General features: G+C 48.7%; 2 protein-coding genes across 9 annotated transcripts in view; one reads left to right on the forward strand and one right to left on the reverse strand.

The window, feature by feature from the left end:
• Window positions 1-13,090, forward strand: part of NDE1 (nudE neurodevelopment protein 1) — a 38,210-nt gene extending 25,120 nt beyond the window's left edge. For 2 of the 6 annotated variants that reach the window (XM_032604063.1, XM_032604064.1), the window contains exons 5-10: window positions 3,769-3,905; window positions 5,222-5,401; window positions 6,691-6,782; window positions 7,833-7,984; window positions 12,595-12,675; window positions 13,054-13,090. In XM_032604063.1, the coding sequence (XP_032459954.1) occupies window positions 3,769-3,905; window positions 5,222-5,401; window positions 6,691-6,782; window positions 7,833-7,984; window positions 12,595-12,675; window positions 13,054-13,072 (661 nt within the window). In that variant the 3' untranslated portion in view covers window positions 13,073-13,090. The other 4 variants (XM_032604065.1, XM_032604066.1, XM_032604068.1 and 1 more) reach the window with 3 other exon arrangements.
• MYH11 (myosin heavy chain 11) overlaps window positions 10,929-18,582 on the reverse strand; it is a 127,119-nt gene continuing 119,465 nt past the window's right edge. For all 3 annotated transcript variants that reach the window (XM_032604060.1, XM_032604059.1, XM_032604062.1), the window contains one exon: window positions 10,929-11,637. In XM_032604060.1, the coding sequence (XP_032459951.1) occupies window positions 11,505-11,637 (133 nt within the window). In that variant the 3' untranslated portion in view covers window positions 10,929-11,504. The remainder of the gene's footprint in view (window positions 11,638-18,582) is intronic.

Genomic DNA, 18,582 nt, shown 5'->3' on the forward strand with positions numbered 1-18,582 from the left:
TCCCATCTAGAGTATTTTTCATTTCATTTATTGTGTTGTTCATCGTTGTTTGTTTCATCGTTAGTTCTTCTAGGTCCTTGTTAAATGTTTCTTACATTTTGTCCATTCTATTTCCAAGATTTTGGATCATCTTCACTATCATTATTCTGAATTCTTTTTCAGGTAGATTGCCTATTTCCTTTTCATTTGTTAGGTCTGGTGGGTTTTTATCTTGCTCCTTCATCTGCTGTGTGTTTTTCTGTCTTCTCATTTTGCTTATCTTACTGTGTTTGGGGTCTCCTTTTTGCAGGCTGCAGGTTCATAGTTCCCGTTGTTTTTGGTGTCTGTCCCCAGTGGCTAAGGTTGGTTCAGTGGGTTGTGTGGGCTTTCTGGTAGAGGGGACTAGTGCTTGTGTTCTGGTGGATGAGGCTGGATCTTGTCTTTCTGGTGGGCAGGTCCACGTCTGGTGGTGTGTTTTGGGGTGTCTGTGGAATTATTATGATTTTAGGCAGCCTCTCTGCTAATGGGTGGGGTTGTGTTCCTGTCTTGCTAGTTGTTTGGCATAGGGTGCCCAGCACTGTAGCTTGCTGGTCGTTGAGTGAAGCTGGGTGCTGGTGTTGAGATGGAGATCTCTGGGAGATTTTCGCGTTTGATATTATGTGGAGCTGGGAGGTCTCTTGCCGGTAAGCAATGCCATTTCCATTGAGCTTTTGCGCCGCCCTAGTCTCGAAGCTCCCGCCACTGCTCCTCAGGCCGGGTCCCCGTTGATCTCTTTTTTTATGAGCTTGTTTTGAAGCATAATTGACCTACTGTGTTAGTTCCTGTTATACAATATAGTAATTCAGTATTTCTATACGTTTCAAACTGATGGCCACAGGAAGTCTAAGATGTCACCATACAAAGATGTTACATAGTTATTGACTGTACTCCCCACACTGTATTTTTCATACCTGTGACTCATTTATTTTGCTACTGGAAGTTTGTACCTCTTGGTCTTCCTCACCTATTTCTCTCCTCTCCCTAACCTCCTCCCCTCCGGCAACTACCTGTTTATTCTCTGTATCTCTGTGTCTGTTTTGTTGTATTTGTTCATTTGTTTTGTTTTTATTTTTTTTAATGCTGGTTTGGCCAATTTTTTTTTTTTTTAAGATTTATTTGGTTGGTTGCGCCGGGTCTTAGTTGCGGCAGGCGGGCTCCTTGGTTGTGGCATCTGAACCCTTAGTTGCAGCATGCATGTGGGATCTCGTTCCCTGACCAGGGATCGAACCTGGTTCCCTTGCATTGGGAGCACGGAGTCTTACCCACTGTGCCACTGGGGAAGTCCCCATTTGTTTTATTTTTTAGATTCCACATATAAGTGAAATATATGGTATTTGTCTTTCTCTGTCTGACTTATTTCACTTAGTATAATACCCTCTAGGTCCATCCATGTTGTTGCAAATGGTGAGATCTCATTCTTTTTTGTAGCCAACATTCCTCTCCTGGCCATTCTTGTTTCATTATCACATCATATTTCAAATCAGTCCCTGGTGCCTGTGTCCCCCAGTAAAAAACCTGTTCATTTATTTATTTATTTTTTTGCGGTACGCGGGCCTCTCACTATTGTGGCCTCTCCAGTTGCGAAGTACAGGCTCTGGACGTGCAGGCTCAGCGGCCACGGCTCACGGGCCCAGCCGCTCCACGGCACGTGGGATCCTCCTGGACCAGGGCACAAACCCGCGTCCCCTGCATCGGCAGGCAGACTCTCAACCACTGCACCACCAGGGAAGCCCCCTGTTCATATTTTTATTAGATGGTGTTAAACTTATTAGGTAACTTATGGAGAATTGATTTCTTTATGATTTGGGGTCTTCCTCCTCATAAATACCATATGTCTGCATTTTGACAAGCCTCTGTGCCCTACAATAAAGTCTTACATGTTTGCTATTACATGAATTCCTAGCTATTTCATCTTCTTTTGTTGTTATTTGACATGCCAGCCTTAGGGTCACTTTAACTGGTTCCAGTCTTGTACTCTAAAAACAACAAAGGATGATATTTATTTATTTATTAAATTTATTTATTTATTTTTGGCTGCGTTGGGTCTTTGTTGCGGTGTGCGAGCTTTCTCTATTTGCAGTGAGCAGGGGCTACTCTTCACTGCGGTGCACGGGCTTCTCAGTGCAGTGGCTTCTCTTGTTGTGGAACATGAACTCTAGGCACACAGGCCTCAGTAGCTGCGGCACACGGGCTCAGTAGTTGTGGCTTGCGGGCTCTAGAGCGCAGGCTCAGTAGTTGCAGCACTTGGACTCAGTAGTTGTGGCACGCGGGCTTGGTAGTTGTGGCTTGTGGGCTCTAGAGCGTAGGCTCAGTAGTTCTGGTGCATGGGCTTAGTCGCTCCAGCGGCATGTGGGATCTTCCCAGACCAGGGCTTGAACCCATGTCCCCTGCATCGGCAGGTGGATTCTTAACCACTTCGCCACCAGGGAAGTCCCAAGGGATGATATTTAAATCAGGCACTTTTGGTAACTTTACCTTCTTTACCTCTAAAGACCATTTGAGGTAGGAACTAATACGACTCAATCTTGACATAGTAGAAAGTGGTGAATAAATGAATGATTGATCCTCACTTTGCCGTTGGAGGCCCAGAGGCTCTGAGAGGTTAAGTTCCCCAGGGACACTTAGCTAGTCTTACACATTAGAGCAAGGTGTTAACTCATGGGTTCCACTCCAAACAGATGCTTCTGATCACCATGAGATACAGTTACGGGGATGTTAAAGGTCTTCTGGAGACAAACACGGGATCAGTGAGAAAAGTTGCTGACATTTATTGAGCACTTATGTGTGAAACATCTGTTGTGTGTTTTGTGTGTTGCTGCACTCCCCAGCCCCCCACCCCATGCAGAAGTTCTGTTATTACTCCTGCTTTGCATGTGAGGAAACTGAGGCCCAGAGAAGGTAGCTTGTCTAGTTAAACAGATTTCCTTATTGCAGCACTTGTCAGTATCCTTTTTTTTTTTTTCTGCATTGAGTCTTCATTGCTATGTGTGGGCTTTTTCTAGTTGCGGCAAGCGGGGGCTACTCTTCATTGCAGTGCACGGTCTTCTCATTGCAGTGGCTTCTCTTGTTGCAGAGCACGGGCTCTAGGCGCGCGGGCTTAGTTGCTCCGTAGCATGTGGGATCTTCCCAGACCAGGGCTTGAACCTGTGTCCCCTGCATTGGCAGGCAGATTCTTATCCACTGCGCCACCAGGGAGCCCTGCCAGTGCCTTTAACACGGCATTCCAGTGGCTATCTACACTGTCCAAAAGAAGCAGTTGTTAGGGCAGCTGGGCTGGGGCTGGGCGTTGTGAACTTTTTGAACTTTTTAAGGTAACTGAGGGATGAAGATGGCCTCCCTTAGCTGTTTAAATGCGTGTTATTACATTGCATGTGCGTTGTAGTGGGATGTTCTGAACGCTGACTGCATCGTGAGTCTCCGAGACAAGATGGAACATGCCACATCGTGGCATCTGACCGGGGCCTATGGTCCTAATTAGGTCCTGGCTCGTTGCTAAGTGCTTTATGGACATGATCTTATTTAAGCCCCCGGGACAGCTGTGTGCACCTCGTGAGCTGAGAGGTTCCCACTGTGCAGGTGAAGAGCTGGGTCCAGGAAGGTTGAGGGGCCTGCTCAGCTCCGTGGGATTAGGACGTGCCAGAGCTGGGACTTGCACCATGTGTGCATGACCCTTCTTGCTCCCCGGGGCTGTAGGTGCCAGACGGATATGCCGTCTGCTGTCTTGGGCAGCTTTGCTTGTCTCTCACCCAGGGCCACGATCATGTCTCTTGAGGACTTTGAACAGCGCTTGAATCAAGCCATTGAAAGAAATGCCTTCCTGGAGAGCGAACTGGACGAGAAGGAGAATCTCCTAGAATCTGTTCAGCGACTGAAGGATGAAGCCAGAGGTCAGGAGGCCTTGGCTTTGCTCTGTGTGTTTCACCACCGTTGTGCCCTCTCCGGGCCTGAGGGTGTCCTGTCCCACAGCATCACCTAGCATTACCTGTGTTCCGAGGGCAGGGAACACACCGGGCAGGCTGAGCCTTGGTCCCCACCCTGTGCTAAGAATTGTCTGATGTCCAACCCTGTAGAGACCCTTTGTGGGTATTTAAGCCCAGCACCCACTTTATGCCCAGCAGGAGCACAGGAGTTTTGTGGGGAGAAAATGCCTGTTGATGGAATTGCTAGCCAGCCCATTTCTTTTGTGACTTGATGGCTGCTGATACACGTGGCTTGGAACTCCAGAATCTCATCAGCGTTTGCTCTTTGGAGGTAGCACTTCCAAAGGTAGAGCTTTCTAACTCTAAGACATTAGCAAGTCATCCAAGTTGGGTCCATAAGGGATTTTGTTAAAGTCCCAATTAATTGTTTATGACATTCATTTCGTTTATAATGTTTAGCCAGTAGAAGGGGGTTTAGAAAGAAAAACTCTTTTAAGTTTAAAAGGTAGTTGTTCCTAAATGCCCATCAGTAATGAAGTGCTTAAGTAAATTACATAGATTTATTTTGTGGAATGTTAGTTAAACAGTTGTTCAAACAAATACGGTATAGATATAAATGTAGTCATAGAAAGCTTGTTAAGGGACTTCCCTGGCAGTCCAGTGGTTAAGACTCGGTGCTTCCACTGCAGGGGGTACGGGTTCGATCCCTGGTTGCTGAACCAAGATCCTGCATGCCGCTTGGCCAAAAAAATTAAATAAATAAAAAAGCCTATTAGGACATGCCATTGAAGGGGGGAAAACACATAGATAGTAGATGTATGTTTCTATTTACGCTTAATAAGTTATTCATCTTATATGCTTAATAGATACACATATAAACTCTATGTGTGAAATGCAGGGAAAAGATTGAGAAGATCTCCCTCATGTTACAGTTGATTAGGAGTGAGAAGGGGCATTTGAGGACGGGTTGGGAAAGCACATTTTCACTGAGTATTCTGTGTATACCTTGATACATTTGAATTCTCTTAAAACAGTAAAAGCAGTAGTGTATCACTGCCATGATTTGAAAAAAATTTTAAACCTTTTTGTTTTTACTCAAATAAAAACCATGTAGTTTTGCAAGCCTTCCAGGCAAGGTCCTATGGGGTTTGCTTCATTCAGGGTTTCCACCTGGAGTTTTTCACTCTGATCGTTCTTCTTGCTGACCAGTGCCTCCTGTTGACCCTCCCCTTGCCTCATCACTCAAAGCAGAGACTTAAATCTGAATCCTTTTCCTGGCCCAGATTTGCGGCAAGAATTGGCTGTGCAGCAAAAGCAGGAGAAACCCAGGACTCCCATGCCCAGCTCTGTGGAAGCTGAAAGGACAGACACAGCTGTACAGGCCACTGGTTCCGTGCCATCCACCCCCATAGCTCATCGAGGACCCAGCTCTAGCTTAAACACACCTGGGACATTCAGACGTGGTAAGGAGGATGGGAATCAGGAGGGTTTTCTTGGCTTCACAAAGCTTTCCTGGGTGAGAACCGGGGTGGGTCCTGGGTGAGAGAGAAGCAGGACCAGGCTGTACAGCAGGGAGCAAACTGGGGTGCTCACAGGGGCAGACCATTGTGGTGGGTGGGAGGAGCCTCTTGGATGTAAGACGATAGGGAGTAGTGGAGTCTGCGGCAAAGTAGAGAATGGAAGCCTCATCCAGAGGGGCAGCTGCCACTCTGCTTCTACCGCAAGAGGTGTGGGCCCAGCAGACACTCCACTCTTCACCAGAAGCCAGAAATCCTCTTGTCTAATATGAAATCTCCCAAATTAAAAGTTTCAGTAACCAAATAAAAAATTTAAAAAGGATTCTGTGGGTCCAGCAATACATCATCTAGAACTGGACCCAGCATAACCTGTGCTATGCAGTAAAAACCAAGAAATTTGAGTTCTTCTCCAGCCCCTCTGCTGACTGATTAACTGTGAGGCTCTGATTGGGCCACTTAATAGTAAATAATAAAAATAGACAATTATTGAGTACGTAGGATATACCAGTCCCTCTGCTTACTGTGCTTTGTATTTACATATGACCTCACTGGATTCGCACCACGGCCCAAGACGCAAGTAATGCGAGTGCTGTCCCCCTGTGATGGATGAGGAGACTGAGGCCCTGAGTTAAGGAGCTGGCCTGACATCACGCAGCTGGCAAATGGCAGGCCGGCTCCTGGGGTTACACCACCACATGCTCCCTGTCCCTCAGCTTGTGCCCAGGATGAAGGGAGTGTGAGGTTTCCACAACCCCAGGCTAGACCACACTTGAATAAGCACACGACTCAGCTGGGCCTCAGATTCAGCAGGTCTGGGCAGGGCCTGAGATCCTGCTTTTCTAACAAGCGCCCAGGTATGCTGGTCCTGCTGCTCCGTGAGCCCTGCTTTGAAGAGAGAGGAGGCTCTTAGGAGCAGAACCCTTACCAGTGGGGCTTGTTCAGATGCTGTTAATGTTAATTAATTGTATGGAATTCCTAGAAGTTTAAGAGGGCCTGTTTTGATTTTGTTTAAAAAGAATAGCAGGTAAAGATAAGTATAGTCATTATAAGGCCGCAAGAAGTTGGTCATCAGATATGCTCTTGTTATGTTAGGCAACAAACCATTGACCGAAACAGGGCAGCGTTGGGATCAGAGGGGCTTGCTCGCCCACCCCCGGGTTTCACGTTCAGAGACGTTAGTGCCCAGACTTTTGAGTGTTTGTTGGTGTCATGTGTGCATCCTTTTGCACACGCAGGTCTGGACGACTCCACTGGGGGGACCCCCCTCACGCCAGCGGCCCGGATATCTGCCCTCAACATTGTGGGAGACCTGCTGCGGAAAGTGGGGGTAAGACGGCGCTTCCCCAGGGTCCGTGTGGTGTCTTCTGTCTTCAGGAGACTTGAGGGGTGACCTTACCTATTGCTTCCCCTCTGGCAGAGGCTTCATTAGGTGCAGGTGTCACCCTGGCTCTCGTGTCCCTTACAGTTGCTGTGCTTCCATGGGTGTTGTTTCTGACAAACAACCGGGCTGTGACCCTGAGTCACCCTTTGATCCCCGGCTATATCTTTCTTTTCCTGTACCATTTTCCCTGGCAGTTTGGGAGATTCGGATGGTATCTATGATATTTTTTCTTAATTTGAAAAAATTGAGAAACATTTGAAAACTGCCTTCCCTTTTTTTAATTTCTCAGGGAGTTAAAGGGAAAATCTTGAAAGGCTAGGGCAGAGAACATGACCTTATAGGTTTTATGTTAATTCCAGGGAAGGAGTCTTTTGTGCTTAAGAAATCACATAGATATTCTCTGTAGTTGTTTTTCTTAGTTTTAAAAATGATGCCTGGAAAGCCACAGAGTTTAAGTCCTGCCAGTCTGTCATTGACCAGAATGTATGCATTCAGAGTTAATAGAAGCTTGCAACTCGTTTTCTATGTTTTTCCTTTTGGCTTTTGTTTTTTTTGGATCGCTGTTATATAAGCAGGTTTTTATGTTTAGTTAGAGTATACAGAAGCTCAGGGTGATCTCAGTACCCATTTGGTTTCCAGAGGGTCTGTTTACAGCGAGGCAAGTCCTTCTTCAAACCTCCTGCCACTTGGTGCATGTTTTACAAGGTAGCGGAGACAGTGAATGATTCCAAAAGTTTATTTCATATTTCTTGTAGGCAGACGTAAATCATAGGTCGGGTTGGGGACTCTTCTGGAAGCTCCTAAATATCTTAGACTACCAGTTCTACGAGTTGGACATACATTGAATTTGGTGATGGGGTGGAGCACGCTTTGGGATTCTGACACACAACCCAGTTTGACAACCACTGTCTTAAGCTATTATTACGTGTATGGGCTCTGGTGAGAGGCAAGAGTTCTTGTCTTCAGCTTGAGACAGGAAAGCATATTTCTCTCCAGGCTCTGGAGTCCAAACTTGCTTCCTGCCGGAACTTCGTGTATGATCAGTCCCCAAACCGACCCAGTGGCCCAGCCTCAGGGTGGGGGAGCAAGAACAGAGACGGCGGCGACAGACGGCCAGGCAGCACCAGCGTGCCTCTGGGTGACAAAGGGTCAGTACCTTCTGCTGTTCCTCCTCAGTGTCGGGAGAACCCATCCTCTCCAGCCGGGAGCCTCTGACCCCTGACCCACAGCCATTTTTCAAAGTCGCAGGATTATGTCAATGAGGCGTTATCCTCTACTCCATCCCTTAAGACAGAGTTAGGTGGTGTCTGCTGGTTTAGGCAGATGGCCAAGGAGAGGGTCATTTTTATTACTTGATTCTGCAGCCCCAGCTTCTGGTCATGCTGTGAGAATGTCCTTTGTATAAATCACTCCCTTGTTTAAGACTCAAGCTTCAAACACTGCTCTGCTTCCCCCAAAAGAGGATTTTTTTTTTTTTAACCTTTAGAACCTTCAGGAAACTGAATCAGCCAGACTAGATTCCTGAAGCCAGTCACCTGATTGGAAAACACAAATCTGACCTCTAACAGCTTCATTTATTTTCTTGCCTGAAGAAAATCAGTGCAGCTTCCAGATTCTAGAATTCTGTAAGATGTGCCACCATCTCACTGGACCCCAGGCCACGTAAATTTGGGAGCGATCAGTGGCAGACAGAGGACAGGAAATGAAGAATCGTTCTCCCCAGCATGCACATAACTTCCGGACCTTTAGATGTGGGTGTTTTTTTGGAGCGTCTGGGCTTTTTGCGTGGCCTTGGGCATGTGAGCCCTAGATAGCCAGTGTCCTTTTCTTCATTTCACAGGAGAGAAAATTGAGACCCAGTGAGACACTGCTCCCGACCTTGATATTCACTCTTATAACTTTGTGGGGCCCCGTGCTAGCCAGTCTATAACAGCTGTAATGTCCGCCTAATTTGGTTTGCTCTGTCTGAAGGTTGGGAAAACGCCTGGAATTTGGGAAGCCGCCTTCAAATATTTCCTCACCATCGCTGCCGTCAGCCCAGGGTGTAGTCAAGATGTTGCTTTAGGAAATCCACGGAAGCCAAGGCCCCGGTGTCTGTGCAGGAGTCATTTTATCCTCCTTCCCTCTTTAAACTAGGTTTTTGTTTTTTTTAAGTTAGTTTGAGATATACGAGCAAGCAGTCGCACTAGCCAGTGACGGTGGGGAGCGGGGATCGCCTGTGGCCCCGGGTGGTCGTCCCCAGGAAATGCCATCTCATAACCCCTGGCCTCCTTGTCGGGGTGTTGCCAATGGACAGGGACAAAGCGGACCCTCTGGAAATGGCGACGTGGGTGCTGAGGCTGCTCCATCATTTTCAGCAGACCTGAGTCCTGATTGGTCTTGAGAGGTGCTTTTCATGACCGGGGACACCTATAAAGTGGGGTCTGAGCCCATCTCAGGCTCACTCTGGCCCCCACTTTGCTGGAGCTTCTTCCAGAACAAAATCTCCAGTGCTCTTTGGCACAGCAGGGATCAGTGCACTGAAATCACATCTAGGGGTGAAGAACAGAACAGGCATGTACCTTTTATTTAAACTGTGGTGTGGTGTACCTCTGAGACTTTTTAATCTGCCTCTCACTGAGTCTTTTAGAGGCATGCTTGAGTTTCAGAGTACGTTTTGTGGGACCAGGTCAGTGGAAACTCTGTGTCCTCTTTAGACCAATCCTGGCTGTAAGTTGTCCTGAGCCCCTCTGTCCTGGCCTGGGGGTGACCTCTGCTTCAGGACCCTTAGGGTCTCTGGGGTGTGATGGCCTTGGTAATGCAGCCCCTAAGAACAGGACTTCATTCAAAGCCTTGATGAAATAATTGGGGTGACCTTCGGATAAGGTTAAACCACCAAGACTGTCGGTGGGAGGTTCCTTATTAAAGAAGAAACGAACCCAGGATCTCCACACAGATGGCGTGCAGCTCATCCCTGCTGGTTGTGAACGGCAGTCTCACAATTTGGACGCAAGTAAAAAGAACACATGAATTCCAGCGCGTGTGTGCAGCTTAACGGCCTTCTGTTACTAAGTTATTTTTCCAAAAGAACAGCAAAAATATCCTTGAGTTGAAAACAGAACTTTTCAAATGCTACTGAAATTCAGCAGAGAATTAAACTTGAGTGCCCACTTCGTTGCCCTGGCAACATTCTAACCTATATCGGTAAAAGATGTACTTCTATTTTTTTTAAAAGAACAATAAAATCAAGAGAAACTGGTTTTCAGCTAGTTTGTGGTGGTCAGTAAATGCTGCTGCCTTTGTGCTTCTGTGTTTGCTATCTGGTGATGAAAAACTTTTTTTAACCAAGTGACTATGAAAAAAAACTACTTTTTTAAAGATTTCCTGTCGAGTCAGCTTCTTAGAATTGTATTGGGACACGTGCGTGTCCTGTTCAGGGTGTATTAGCATTTGGTCATTCAGTGCGTCCTTGGTTTCTGTAATTCCCCTCTTTTCAGTCTGTTTGATCCCATGGAGTTGGTGTATGGAATCATATGTGTTGAGTGGAAACTTCGCCAGGGATCTCTGTCTAGGACATGCAGGCCAAGGAAGGGACGGGCCCAGGCCTGGGTTTTATGGCCCTCACGCCAAGAACGGTTTTTACATTTTTAAAGGGTGGTTTGATTTTTTTAAAAAAAGACAAAAATGTGACAGAGACCATGATGGAGGCTAAAATACTCAACTTTCTGGGCCTTTATAGAAAAAGTTTGTCGAGCCCTGCCGGGCGAAGTCTTGTGTTTTAACTCAAACATTCAAGGAACTCATATTCTTCACATTAAATACGTGCTGTTTTGATTGATAAATATGTTCTTCCCGGGCATGGTCCTACACCCTGGGCCTCGAGCCACCCACCTCCTGTGTGGAGGAGCCCCTCACTCACACTCACTCTGTGTCTCTGCTCTGCTCTTGGCCAGTTGTGGGGTCTCAGACGATTCATCTCACCTCCCTGGGCCTCAGTTTCCCCATTTAATGAAATAATAACCCTGACTTGATAGGGTTGTCATGAGGATTAAATGAGGCCACCCCCCCCACCCCATCCTCTTTCTCTAGAAAACAACAGAAAAGTCAACTCTATTCTAGTGATTTATAACCTTTTATTAGTGAGGGTGTCCTTAAGTACAGCTGGGGTGCATATGAAACAGCGTGACATTCCTGCTCTTAGCCGTCTGAGCGGCGTCTCCTTTTTAATTCACGTGACTACAGAAGGCACTTGGTCTCGGTGAACTGTGTGCATCTGATGTGCGGGAACTGGAGGGAAGAGGAATTTTCAAACCAGGGCCCACTGGGACGATGGAAGAGTCCACGGGGCAGGAAGGGCTGGGGGTGGGGACAGTGGCACCCATCGTGGTGACTTTCTCCCCAATTCATGTAAACTAAGTTGCCAGTGATTAGTTACCATGGATATATTTTTCTAAAAATTCAAAATCTCTGCACAGTTCTCGGCAGAGGGAGTGGGTGTGTCTGTGTCTCCTGTTGGGTTTTTCCCCTTCGGTACATCGTTCCAAACTTAAGTTGATGCCCTGAATGCAGGGTAGTGGTCTTTATATTCATCGTGAGGGGTGTCTGTGATGTTTGGAGTTTGAAAATGGATTTAGACGGTGCTAAGAGGAGTCCACTGGGTTTGGTTCTGTCCTGTTTTGAGCAAGTTGTTCATTCACTGGCTTTGGTTCCGTTGAAGTCTGCATCGCGAGCGTCCATATCCTCTTCAGAACCGTCCGCGTTTTCAATAACTCTGCGTCCTCCAGACCTTCTCGAGGGAACAAAAGAGGTCTCGTTCCCTCGCCTGTGGGTGTTAAGAAAACACATGTTTCTTTAGTACAGAAATCTCCCTCGAGCTTGGAAGAGATTTTCAGACGGGGCAAAAAACAAACACAAACAAACTCGAATGAGACGCAGATATTCAAGTTGAAGTGAACAAATCCTGACCCATATGGGTGCATTTAATCAGCTGGAATGGGGGCAAAGTAGGTTTTTCAAAGCAGGACCATCTGCTTTAAAAAATGTCTGGCTTGGTCGTTTGCTGACCCACAGGATTCTGGTTGGCTGTGGATTTCTGTTTAGAAAAGAAGGAAAAAAGGCAAGTGGGGGTGATGGCCTCATGGGATTATTCCTACACTGTGGAGCAGGGATGAGGGGGACCTGTTGTGTCTCTACCTCCTTGCTTTCAGAAGGAAAAGGGGGCAGGGGTTTAGGTTTTGAATTGTAGGAAGGTGAGAATGACCACCAACCCTTGAGAGGGAAGGAGGTCCCTGCGTGGATGCCAAGGGTGCTGTCTGGTTAAAGGCACGGCATTGCTCTGCTTTTATGGAGCAGAATTCTTGTTCTGAGTTCCCCCAGGGCAGGGATCTCGCCTGTTTTGGGCGCACCATGGCAGGCACTGTGCAAGGCATAGAACGGGTGCTCAATGAATATTTGTCAGAAAAACATTAGACATGTTAATCCAGGGTGTCTTTTAGCCCTACCTGGTGGGACACCCCTTTCTCTCTGTCCTTTCCGCTCCCATCTCCTCTGCTCTGTGCTGCTGGATGCCCTTTTCCCACAGGGCCTGCCCTGGTCACCTGAAGTGAGGCTTTGCGTAGGAGGGCAGGGCAGGCAGGAGGAGGAAAAATCAGACCCGCCTGCACTTAACCTCCACTGTTTGGAAGGAAAGTTTGCCTTCTTTTCAGCGACCACAACAAATAATGTTGTGTGTTGGGCTCCAGCCATCTGACCCTGTTTGACAGGTCTTCACTCATTTTAGGATGTCTAAGAAGAAAGCAAGTTTTTTGCAACAAAAACGACCTGCTTCGCCACACAAAGTATGGACAGAAAAGCCACGAGGGTGAGCCCATCCCAGTGAACCCAGCCCGTCAGTTCTTTAGTCAAAGGGGGCAACTCAGGTAAGACAGGAGGCATAAGCAAGGCCCAGAGATTTCCTGATCGCTGACATGAGGCTTCCCAACACGAGCCTTCTGGAGTCCAAGGGTGGGAGGAACCCGGGCTGGTAAAACCATCTGGGGACGGTGGATGGTACTTCCCAAGGGGCAGCGATCAAGAATAAATACTTAGTGGCTACTGCCGACTAAAGACCTGGGTCAGCCTCACTCCCATCAGAGGGAAGCTTCTAGGCCTCCAGCCCCTTTTATTTATTTATTTCTTTTTGGCCGCACCTCAAATGCAGAACTTCCCCAACCAGGGATTGAACTTGTGCCCCCTGCAGTGGAAGCACAGAGTCCTAACCACTGGACCGCCAGGGAAGTCCTCCAGCTCCTTTGGAACTAACTTTCTATCACTCAGTCTCTAGAGGTTCTTTGAAAGTCTCTTCCTTCTTTAGCACTGTGTTCTCCAAGAACTCGGGACAGAGTAGGGTCCCGGCGTGCAGGGCTCAGCAGCCATCCACACAGCTCTCCTCCGTGTCTAACCCTCCAGGTTCAAAACTGGATGGGATGGCCTGGAGCTGGAAACAGTGGCTCAGGCTCCCTTTGTCTCTCCGAAGAGTCTGCATTTGCTAACTAGAGGAGTTTAACTGATTAATGCGCTCCCTCGATCTAAGAAGTAAATCAATCGCGCCTGGGTCCCTGTAAGCCCCCTGCGTGGGCACCAGTCCTGAAGCCGGTCTGTTCTGGTTCAGGGGCCTTTCTTGAAGGAACTGGCTTCAAATCCTAGGCAAAGGTTGACACTGGCTATATCTGTCACAGGAAGTAAAGGACCCCTCTAAAATTTTCTTAAAGGGTTTGATCCTGGAGAACTTGGATTCTATTCATGGACTCAGAAATGTATCTAAGGTACTCCTGGCATCCCAGGGATCGGCACAAGAGCGTAAGCACCTGCTGCTTTGCAAGGACTCAGTTTCCATCAACGGGTGGGTCCTACACCCCAGCCAACCCTAGACTCCAGCTTATCCCGTGATCGGGATGCGCTGGCAGAAAAACTACTCAAAAGCCGTGTCTTGGAGGTGTGATGCTCCTGCCTAAAACTCCTGCCAAGACCTCATCCAGCTTTAAGTATTTGGGTAGCGACAGCAAGGCGGGATTCTCCAAGAGAGAAGACAGACACAAGGCAAGGCTGGCTGGGTCTCTCAAGGAGGATGAGGCGAAAGCCAGGCCCCAGGTGCCTCACTTCATGTGTGAGGACATTGTCAGGATCCCAGAGAAGTTGAGGCCTCTCAACCCTGTCTTTTGAAGGCCCCGTGTGCTCCCTGAGTCTTGGGTGTCCATCCCCAGTCCGTGAACATGTGCCCGTGAGACCTCCAGTAAAGGATCTGCCTGGACCGCGCCTGGCCCTGTGGTGGCCGGTGTGGCCCTCGTGCACTGAAGATGCAGTTAGCAGCTGGCCCTCGCTCAAGCCCCACGCAACCCCAGTGAGACATCGGGGTGAGAGCTCGTTTGCCTTGCACGCGTGTGTGGAAACCCCACCTTGGGGGGCACATTGCTGGGCTGCGGCCACCGTGACCCTGTGCTTTGCTAATTCTGACTTGTGAACCAGACCAGCCGGATGGAAGCCGTTCTCCAGGATGGTACCCAGACAGTGGAGCTGGCATATCTGCTCAGCGTGGTGTCTGAGCCAGACGAGGGAGTACGGCACAGCCATGGCCTCATCATTATTAGGGGCCTGTCACACAGGTAAGAGCCATCCAAGCCACACGCAGCCTCTAAACCCTCAGCACGCGGCGACAGGCCACATCAGTGCCACGTCACACGCCAAAGCGGGAGGGAGGAAGGAAGGAAGGAAGGAAAGTGGGTAAAGAGATGAGGTCTTCTTGTGTTGATGTTGGTTTTGATGAAAGACAGTTTTGAACTAAGATATCTAGGCCTTCAGATTTTGTAGGAATCCCGGGAATTTGCGAGGGCCACAAAAGGGGGGCGGGGGGGGCAGGTTGGCAGAAAGGAAATGGAAACCAAGAGCCACAGACACGAGCCGCGAAGCTGCAGGCATGATACCTGGTGAGTCATTGCGGAGTTTCCTGGGGGAGGGGGCCTCTGAAACAGAGAGAGTCCCCGGTGGTTACCATCCTCCCATTCATGTGCAATTTTAATCATCAATGCATTTGCTTCAATTAAATAATTAAAGGCACCTTTAAGTCACCCTTACGTACGGTGGAGCACCTGAAGCCATGAGATCCCAGAGAGCCTGGCACACAAAAGGACGAGCCTTTTTTTCCCCCAATTAAAAAGCAAATTTCTGTCCTTCAGAGCTTCTCTGAAGAACTCAGGTGGCTTCCTCCCATTCTGCATATCTGTTCAGGAACGTAAAGGAATCTGAGTAAGCTAGTCCAAAATATCCTTGTGGGAACAGAACCTGAACAGACCTGGGCAAGGAGCCCGCAGCAGCCTCTTGTTTTAGTATCATTACTCCGTCTTCGTTGCCTTTTATGCCCATAGCAAGACAGTAGAGGTGGGCACCCTGGGCGGCTCCTGTGGAGATGCCTGGTGGTGTCAGGAGTGATAGGTGCGTTGTTCGGGCTCTAAGCAGGGCTTGTGTTGAGATTTACCTGCCTGGTAGAACTGTGTGAAACTTGCTCTATAATTTCTTGCTCGCTGAGGAGCTGGCTAGGTTTGCCCACCTCACTCAAGGCTCTAGTGCTTGATTTTGTGCTTTTGTACATCTAGAGGACTCAGAGAAGGTGGAAAAGGTAGGACCCATCTTCCACTTGTATGTTGTGTGCGTGTTCATATTAACTGTAAAAAATGGTTAGTCCGATGCCAGCCTGTACAGCCCAAGAAGGGTCGTTGTTTGGGGCAGAACCCAAAGAGAATGGTCGGCATGTGCTGCAAGAGTCATCGGTCCCAAGAAAGGGAGCAGTGACAACAAAAGGGTGAGAGAGCTGGGGTGGCTGACTGCTCTCCCACTGCTCAGCCCGCCTCCGAGGAAGGGCAGCATCCAGTCAGCAGCCGAGCAAGTGCTGGGGGGGTCCAGCAGTGGGGACGCACCACCCCTCACGTTGCACGGGCAGGGGGCTCCTTCCCCAATCCCTGTACTCCGAGCCAGTTGCTCTCTTTCCCCTCTTGAAAGGGGTTTGGGCTTTCCCCTTGTCTCGTGCAGTGGTTCTCAGAGTCTGGAGTCGAGATGCCAGGTGATTGCAGAGGGTTCCTAGGTATGCCCTTGGACTGCTGGATTGCACAGTGAGAAAGGTATTCCCTTGTCCACTCTTAAATACATCTGATTATGTCAGAAAATCTGTTTGGTGCTGATGCCTTTGCCATTCCCTTTCTAACTGAGAAGTCTGCCTTCAGGTCATAGTCATCAATTTGTGGCCACAATAGCTAGAATTCACTATTGTTTAGTTTTCACTGTTTCAACTTCATTGTGACCTGTTGATGCAAGGCATGCTGGTTTAACAGTACAGGGGTGGTAGGTTTCATTTGTAAATAGACATATGTATGATTAAATAGTTTATTTCAAAGAAAACATCAAGTCAACAGAAGTACAGGTGGTAAGGCAAAATGGCAAAGGTGGTACGAGAATGCCTGAGGTTGGAGAAACATCACCTCTGACTCAACAATTGAAGGTTTATTCTGTGCCCAGCACTATCCCAGACACTGGGAACAAATAAGCAGACAAAGCCTCTGTGTTCATGGGCTCGCAGGCCAAGAGTGAGGACAGACTGTGTACGAGATAAGTAAAAGAAATAGCAAGTTCCATGATGACAAGTGGGTAAGAGAGAGGAGAACGGTAAAGAGTAAGGTAGGAAATTCTAGTAACATGGGTGAGTGAACACCTGCAGGAAGGGAAGGAGGGGCCAGCTAGTGCAGCAAGCTGGGGGAGGGGCATTCCAGGCAGAGAGAGCAGCCAGTGCAAGGGCCTTGAGGCAGTGTAGGAAGAGGTGGAGGTGGAGGGGTAATTTAGGAGGCAGAGTACAGAGATCACGTAGGGCCTAGTGGAACTAACCATTGGGAAGATGTTACTTTGGCTGTGAGTGAGGTGGAGCCCCCATAGAGGGCTCCAAGCAAAGGAGGGACGTGATCCAGCTCCATTTCTGTGTTGAGAACAGACTATAAGGGGCCAGTATGGATGCAGAGAGGCCCACAAGGAGGCTGAGAAAGTTGTCTAGGTGGGAGGAGAGGGTAGCTTGGACCAGGGTGGCAAGCAGTGGTTCGATTCTGGATGTAGAGTATTTTGTAAGGGAGAGTTGACCAGATTTCCCAACAGAGTGGATGCAGGGTGTAAAGGAGAGAGAAGAATAAAGAATGAGCACAAGGTTTGTGGCCTGGATTAATGGCAACTTTCAGCTGTGGAGGATTGTGAGAAGAGCTGGTTTTGGGGTGAAGGGGTTCAGTCAGGGCCCAGGTTGGGGTATGTTTAGGTGTGAACTGCCTGTTAGGCATTGAATGGGAATGTCAAGGAGGTCTGGAATCCCAGGAAGTCTGGGCTGGAGATAAACTAGGAAGTCACTAGCTACAGATGGAACTTTGAAGCCACGAGGCTGGTTCAGATCACCTAAGGAATGAGCAGCAGTAGGGGTGGAGAGAGGACCAGGATGGCGCCCTGGGGCAGGAAGACGGGGTAGGGGTGGGGGATGGGGAGAGGACCAGGATGGCGCCCTGGGCAGACCAACAGCAACTGGGCTTTGAGATGAGGTACCAGCAGAAGAGGTGAAACATGACCAGAAAGGTAGGAAGGATACCAGGTGAGGGTGGTATCTGGGAGGCCCAGTAAAGAGGAGTGATGGGCTATAGCATATGCTGCTGAGTCAGGTGAGGACTGAGGACTGACCACTGAGTTAGAGTTTTGTGGTAACAGCAGGGAAGGGGGATTAGATTTGTTCACCTAATGGAATGACTCAGTGAGAGAGAACATATCACAAGGGAGAAGGGTAGGACTTTCAGGAACAACGTCCTCAGTTAAACAAGAGGGGGGGTGGGTCTGATGGTGGGGTGGACCTCATTTGGTGCTGGACAGTTGAGCACAGAAATGGGAAAAAACAGAGGAAATGAGCATAGATGTAGGGAGGTGTGTCGATAGGGAAGTGGGGGCTTGTCTATACTTCATGATAGTTTCCATTTTTCCATTAAACAGGAAGTAAAGTCATCAGCTGAGTGAGGATGACAGGGATAGTAAGTTTAGGGAGAGTGAAAAGCAGATGCCTAAGTGGGGAGGGCTGAGAGGATGGGGGAGGGTGAGAGGAGGCGGGGACTGAGAGGAAGGGGAGGCCAAAGTCCAGGCAGCACTAAGTGAGGTCGGCTTGGTTCCGCCATTTAGAGTTTCCAGCGGAAGTGGCAGCACACCTGTTTGCTTTTCCACACTGCTTTGAGCTGCAGAAGGTTGGCAGTTGGGTTTAATTTGGCTTGTGTTTTAACCAAGTCAGTCAGCACAACACAGCAGGAGGGGAGACCAGAGTGTGGAGGATGTGGGAGAGGCCGACCATAACCATGGAGTCAGTGGGGCTGCGAGAGGATGAGAGGATAAGCTGATGGGTTGGAGACCCCGGCGGAGACAGAGGGAGTAAGCTAAAGAAACGTGGTGGCAGGCAGATGATGGGTGCTTGATGGTCACATTAGGGCTGAGAGTTACTGGGAATGCCCGGGGAGTGGCAGGGTCCTGGAGGAGAGAAGGTCGTGGACTTGAGAGGCTGGATCACCCACCTGCTGTGGGGTGTGAGTGAGTGTGATAGGAAGCACGGAGCTCAAACCTTCAGGGAACCAGGTGGACCAGGGGATGGGAGGGAGCCCTGAGGAGTGGGGGAGCACCCACCCCCTTCAGGCTCGGAGGTTCAGGGGTGTGGGAGAGAAAACAACCGCAGTCCACTTAC

Source organism: Phocoena sinus, chromosome 15 (assembly GCF_008692025.1).
Source record: "Phocoena sinus isolate mPhoSin1 chromosome 15, mPhoSin1.pri, whole genome shotgun sequence".
Lineage (NCBI taxonomy): Eukaryota > Metazoa > Chordata > Mammalia > Artiodactyla > Phocoenidae > Phocoena > Phocoena sinus.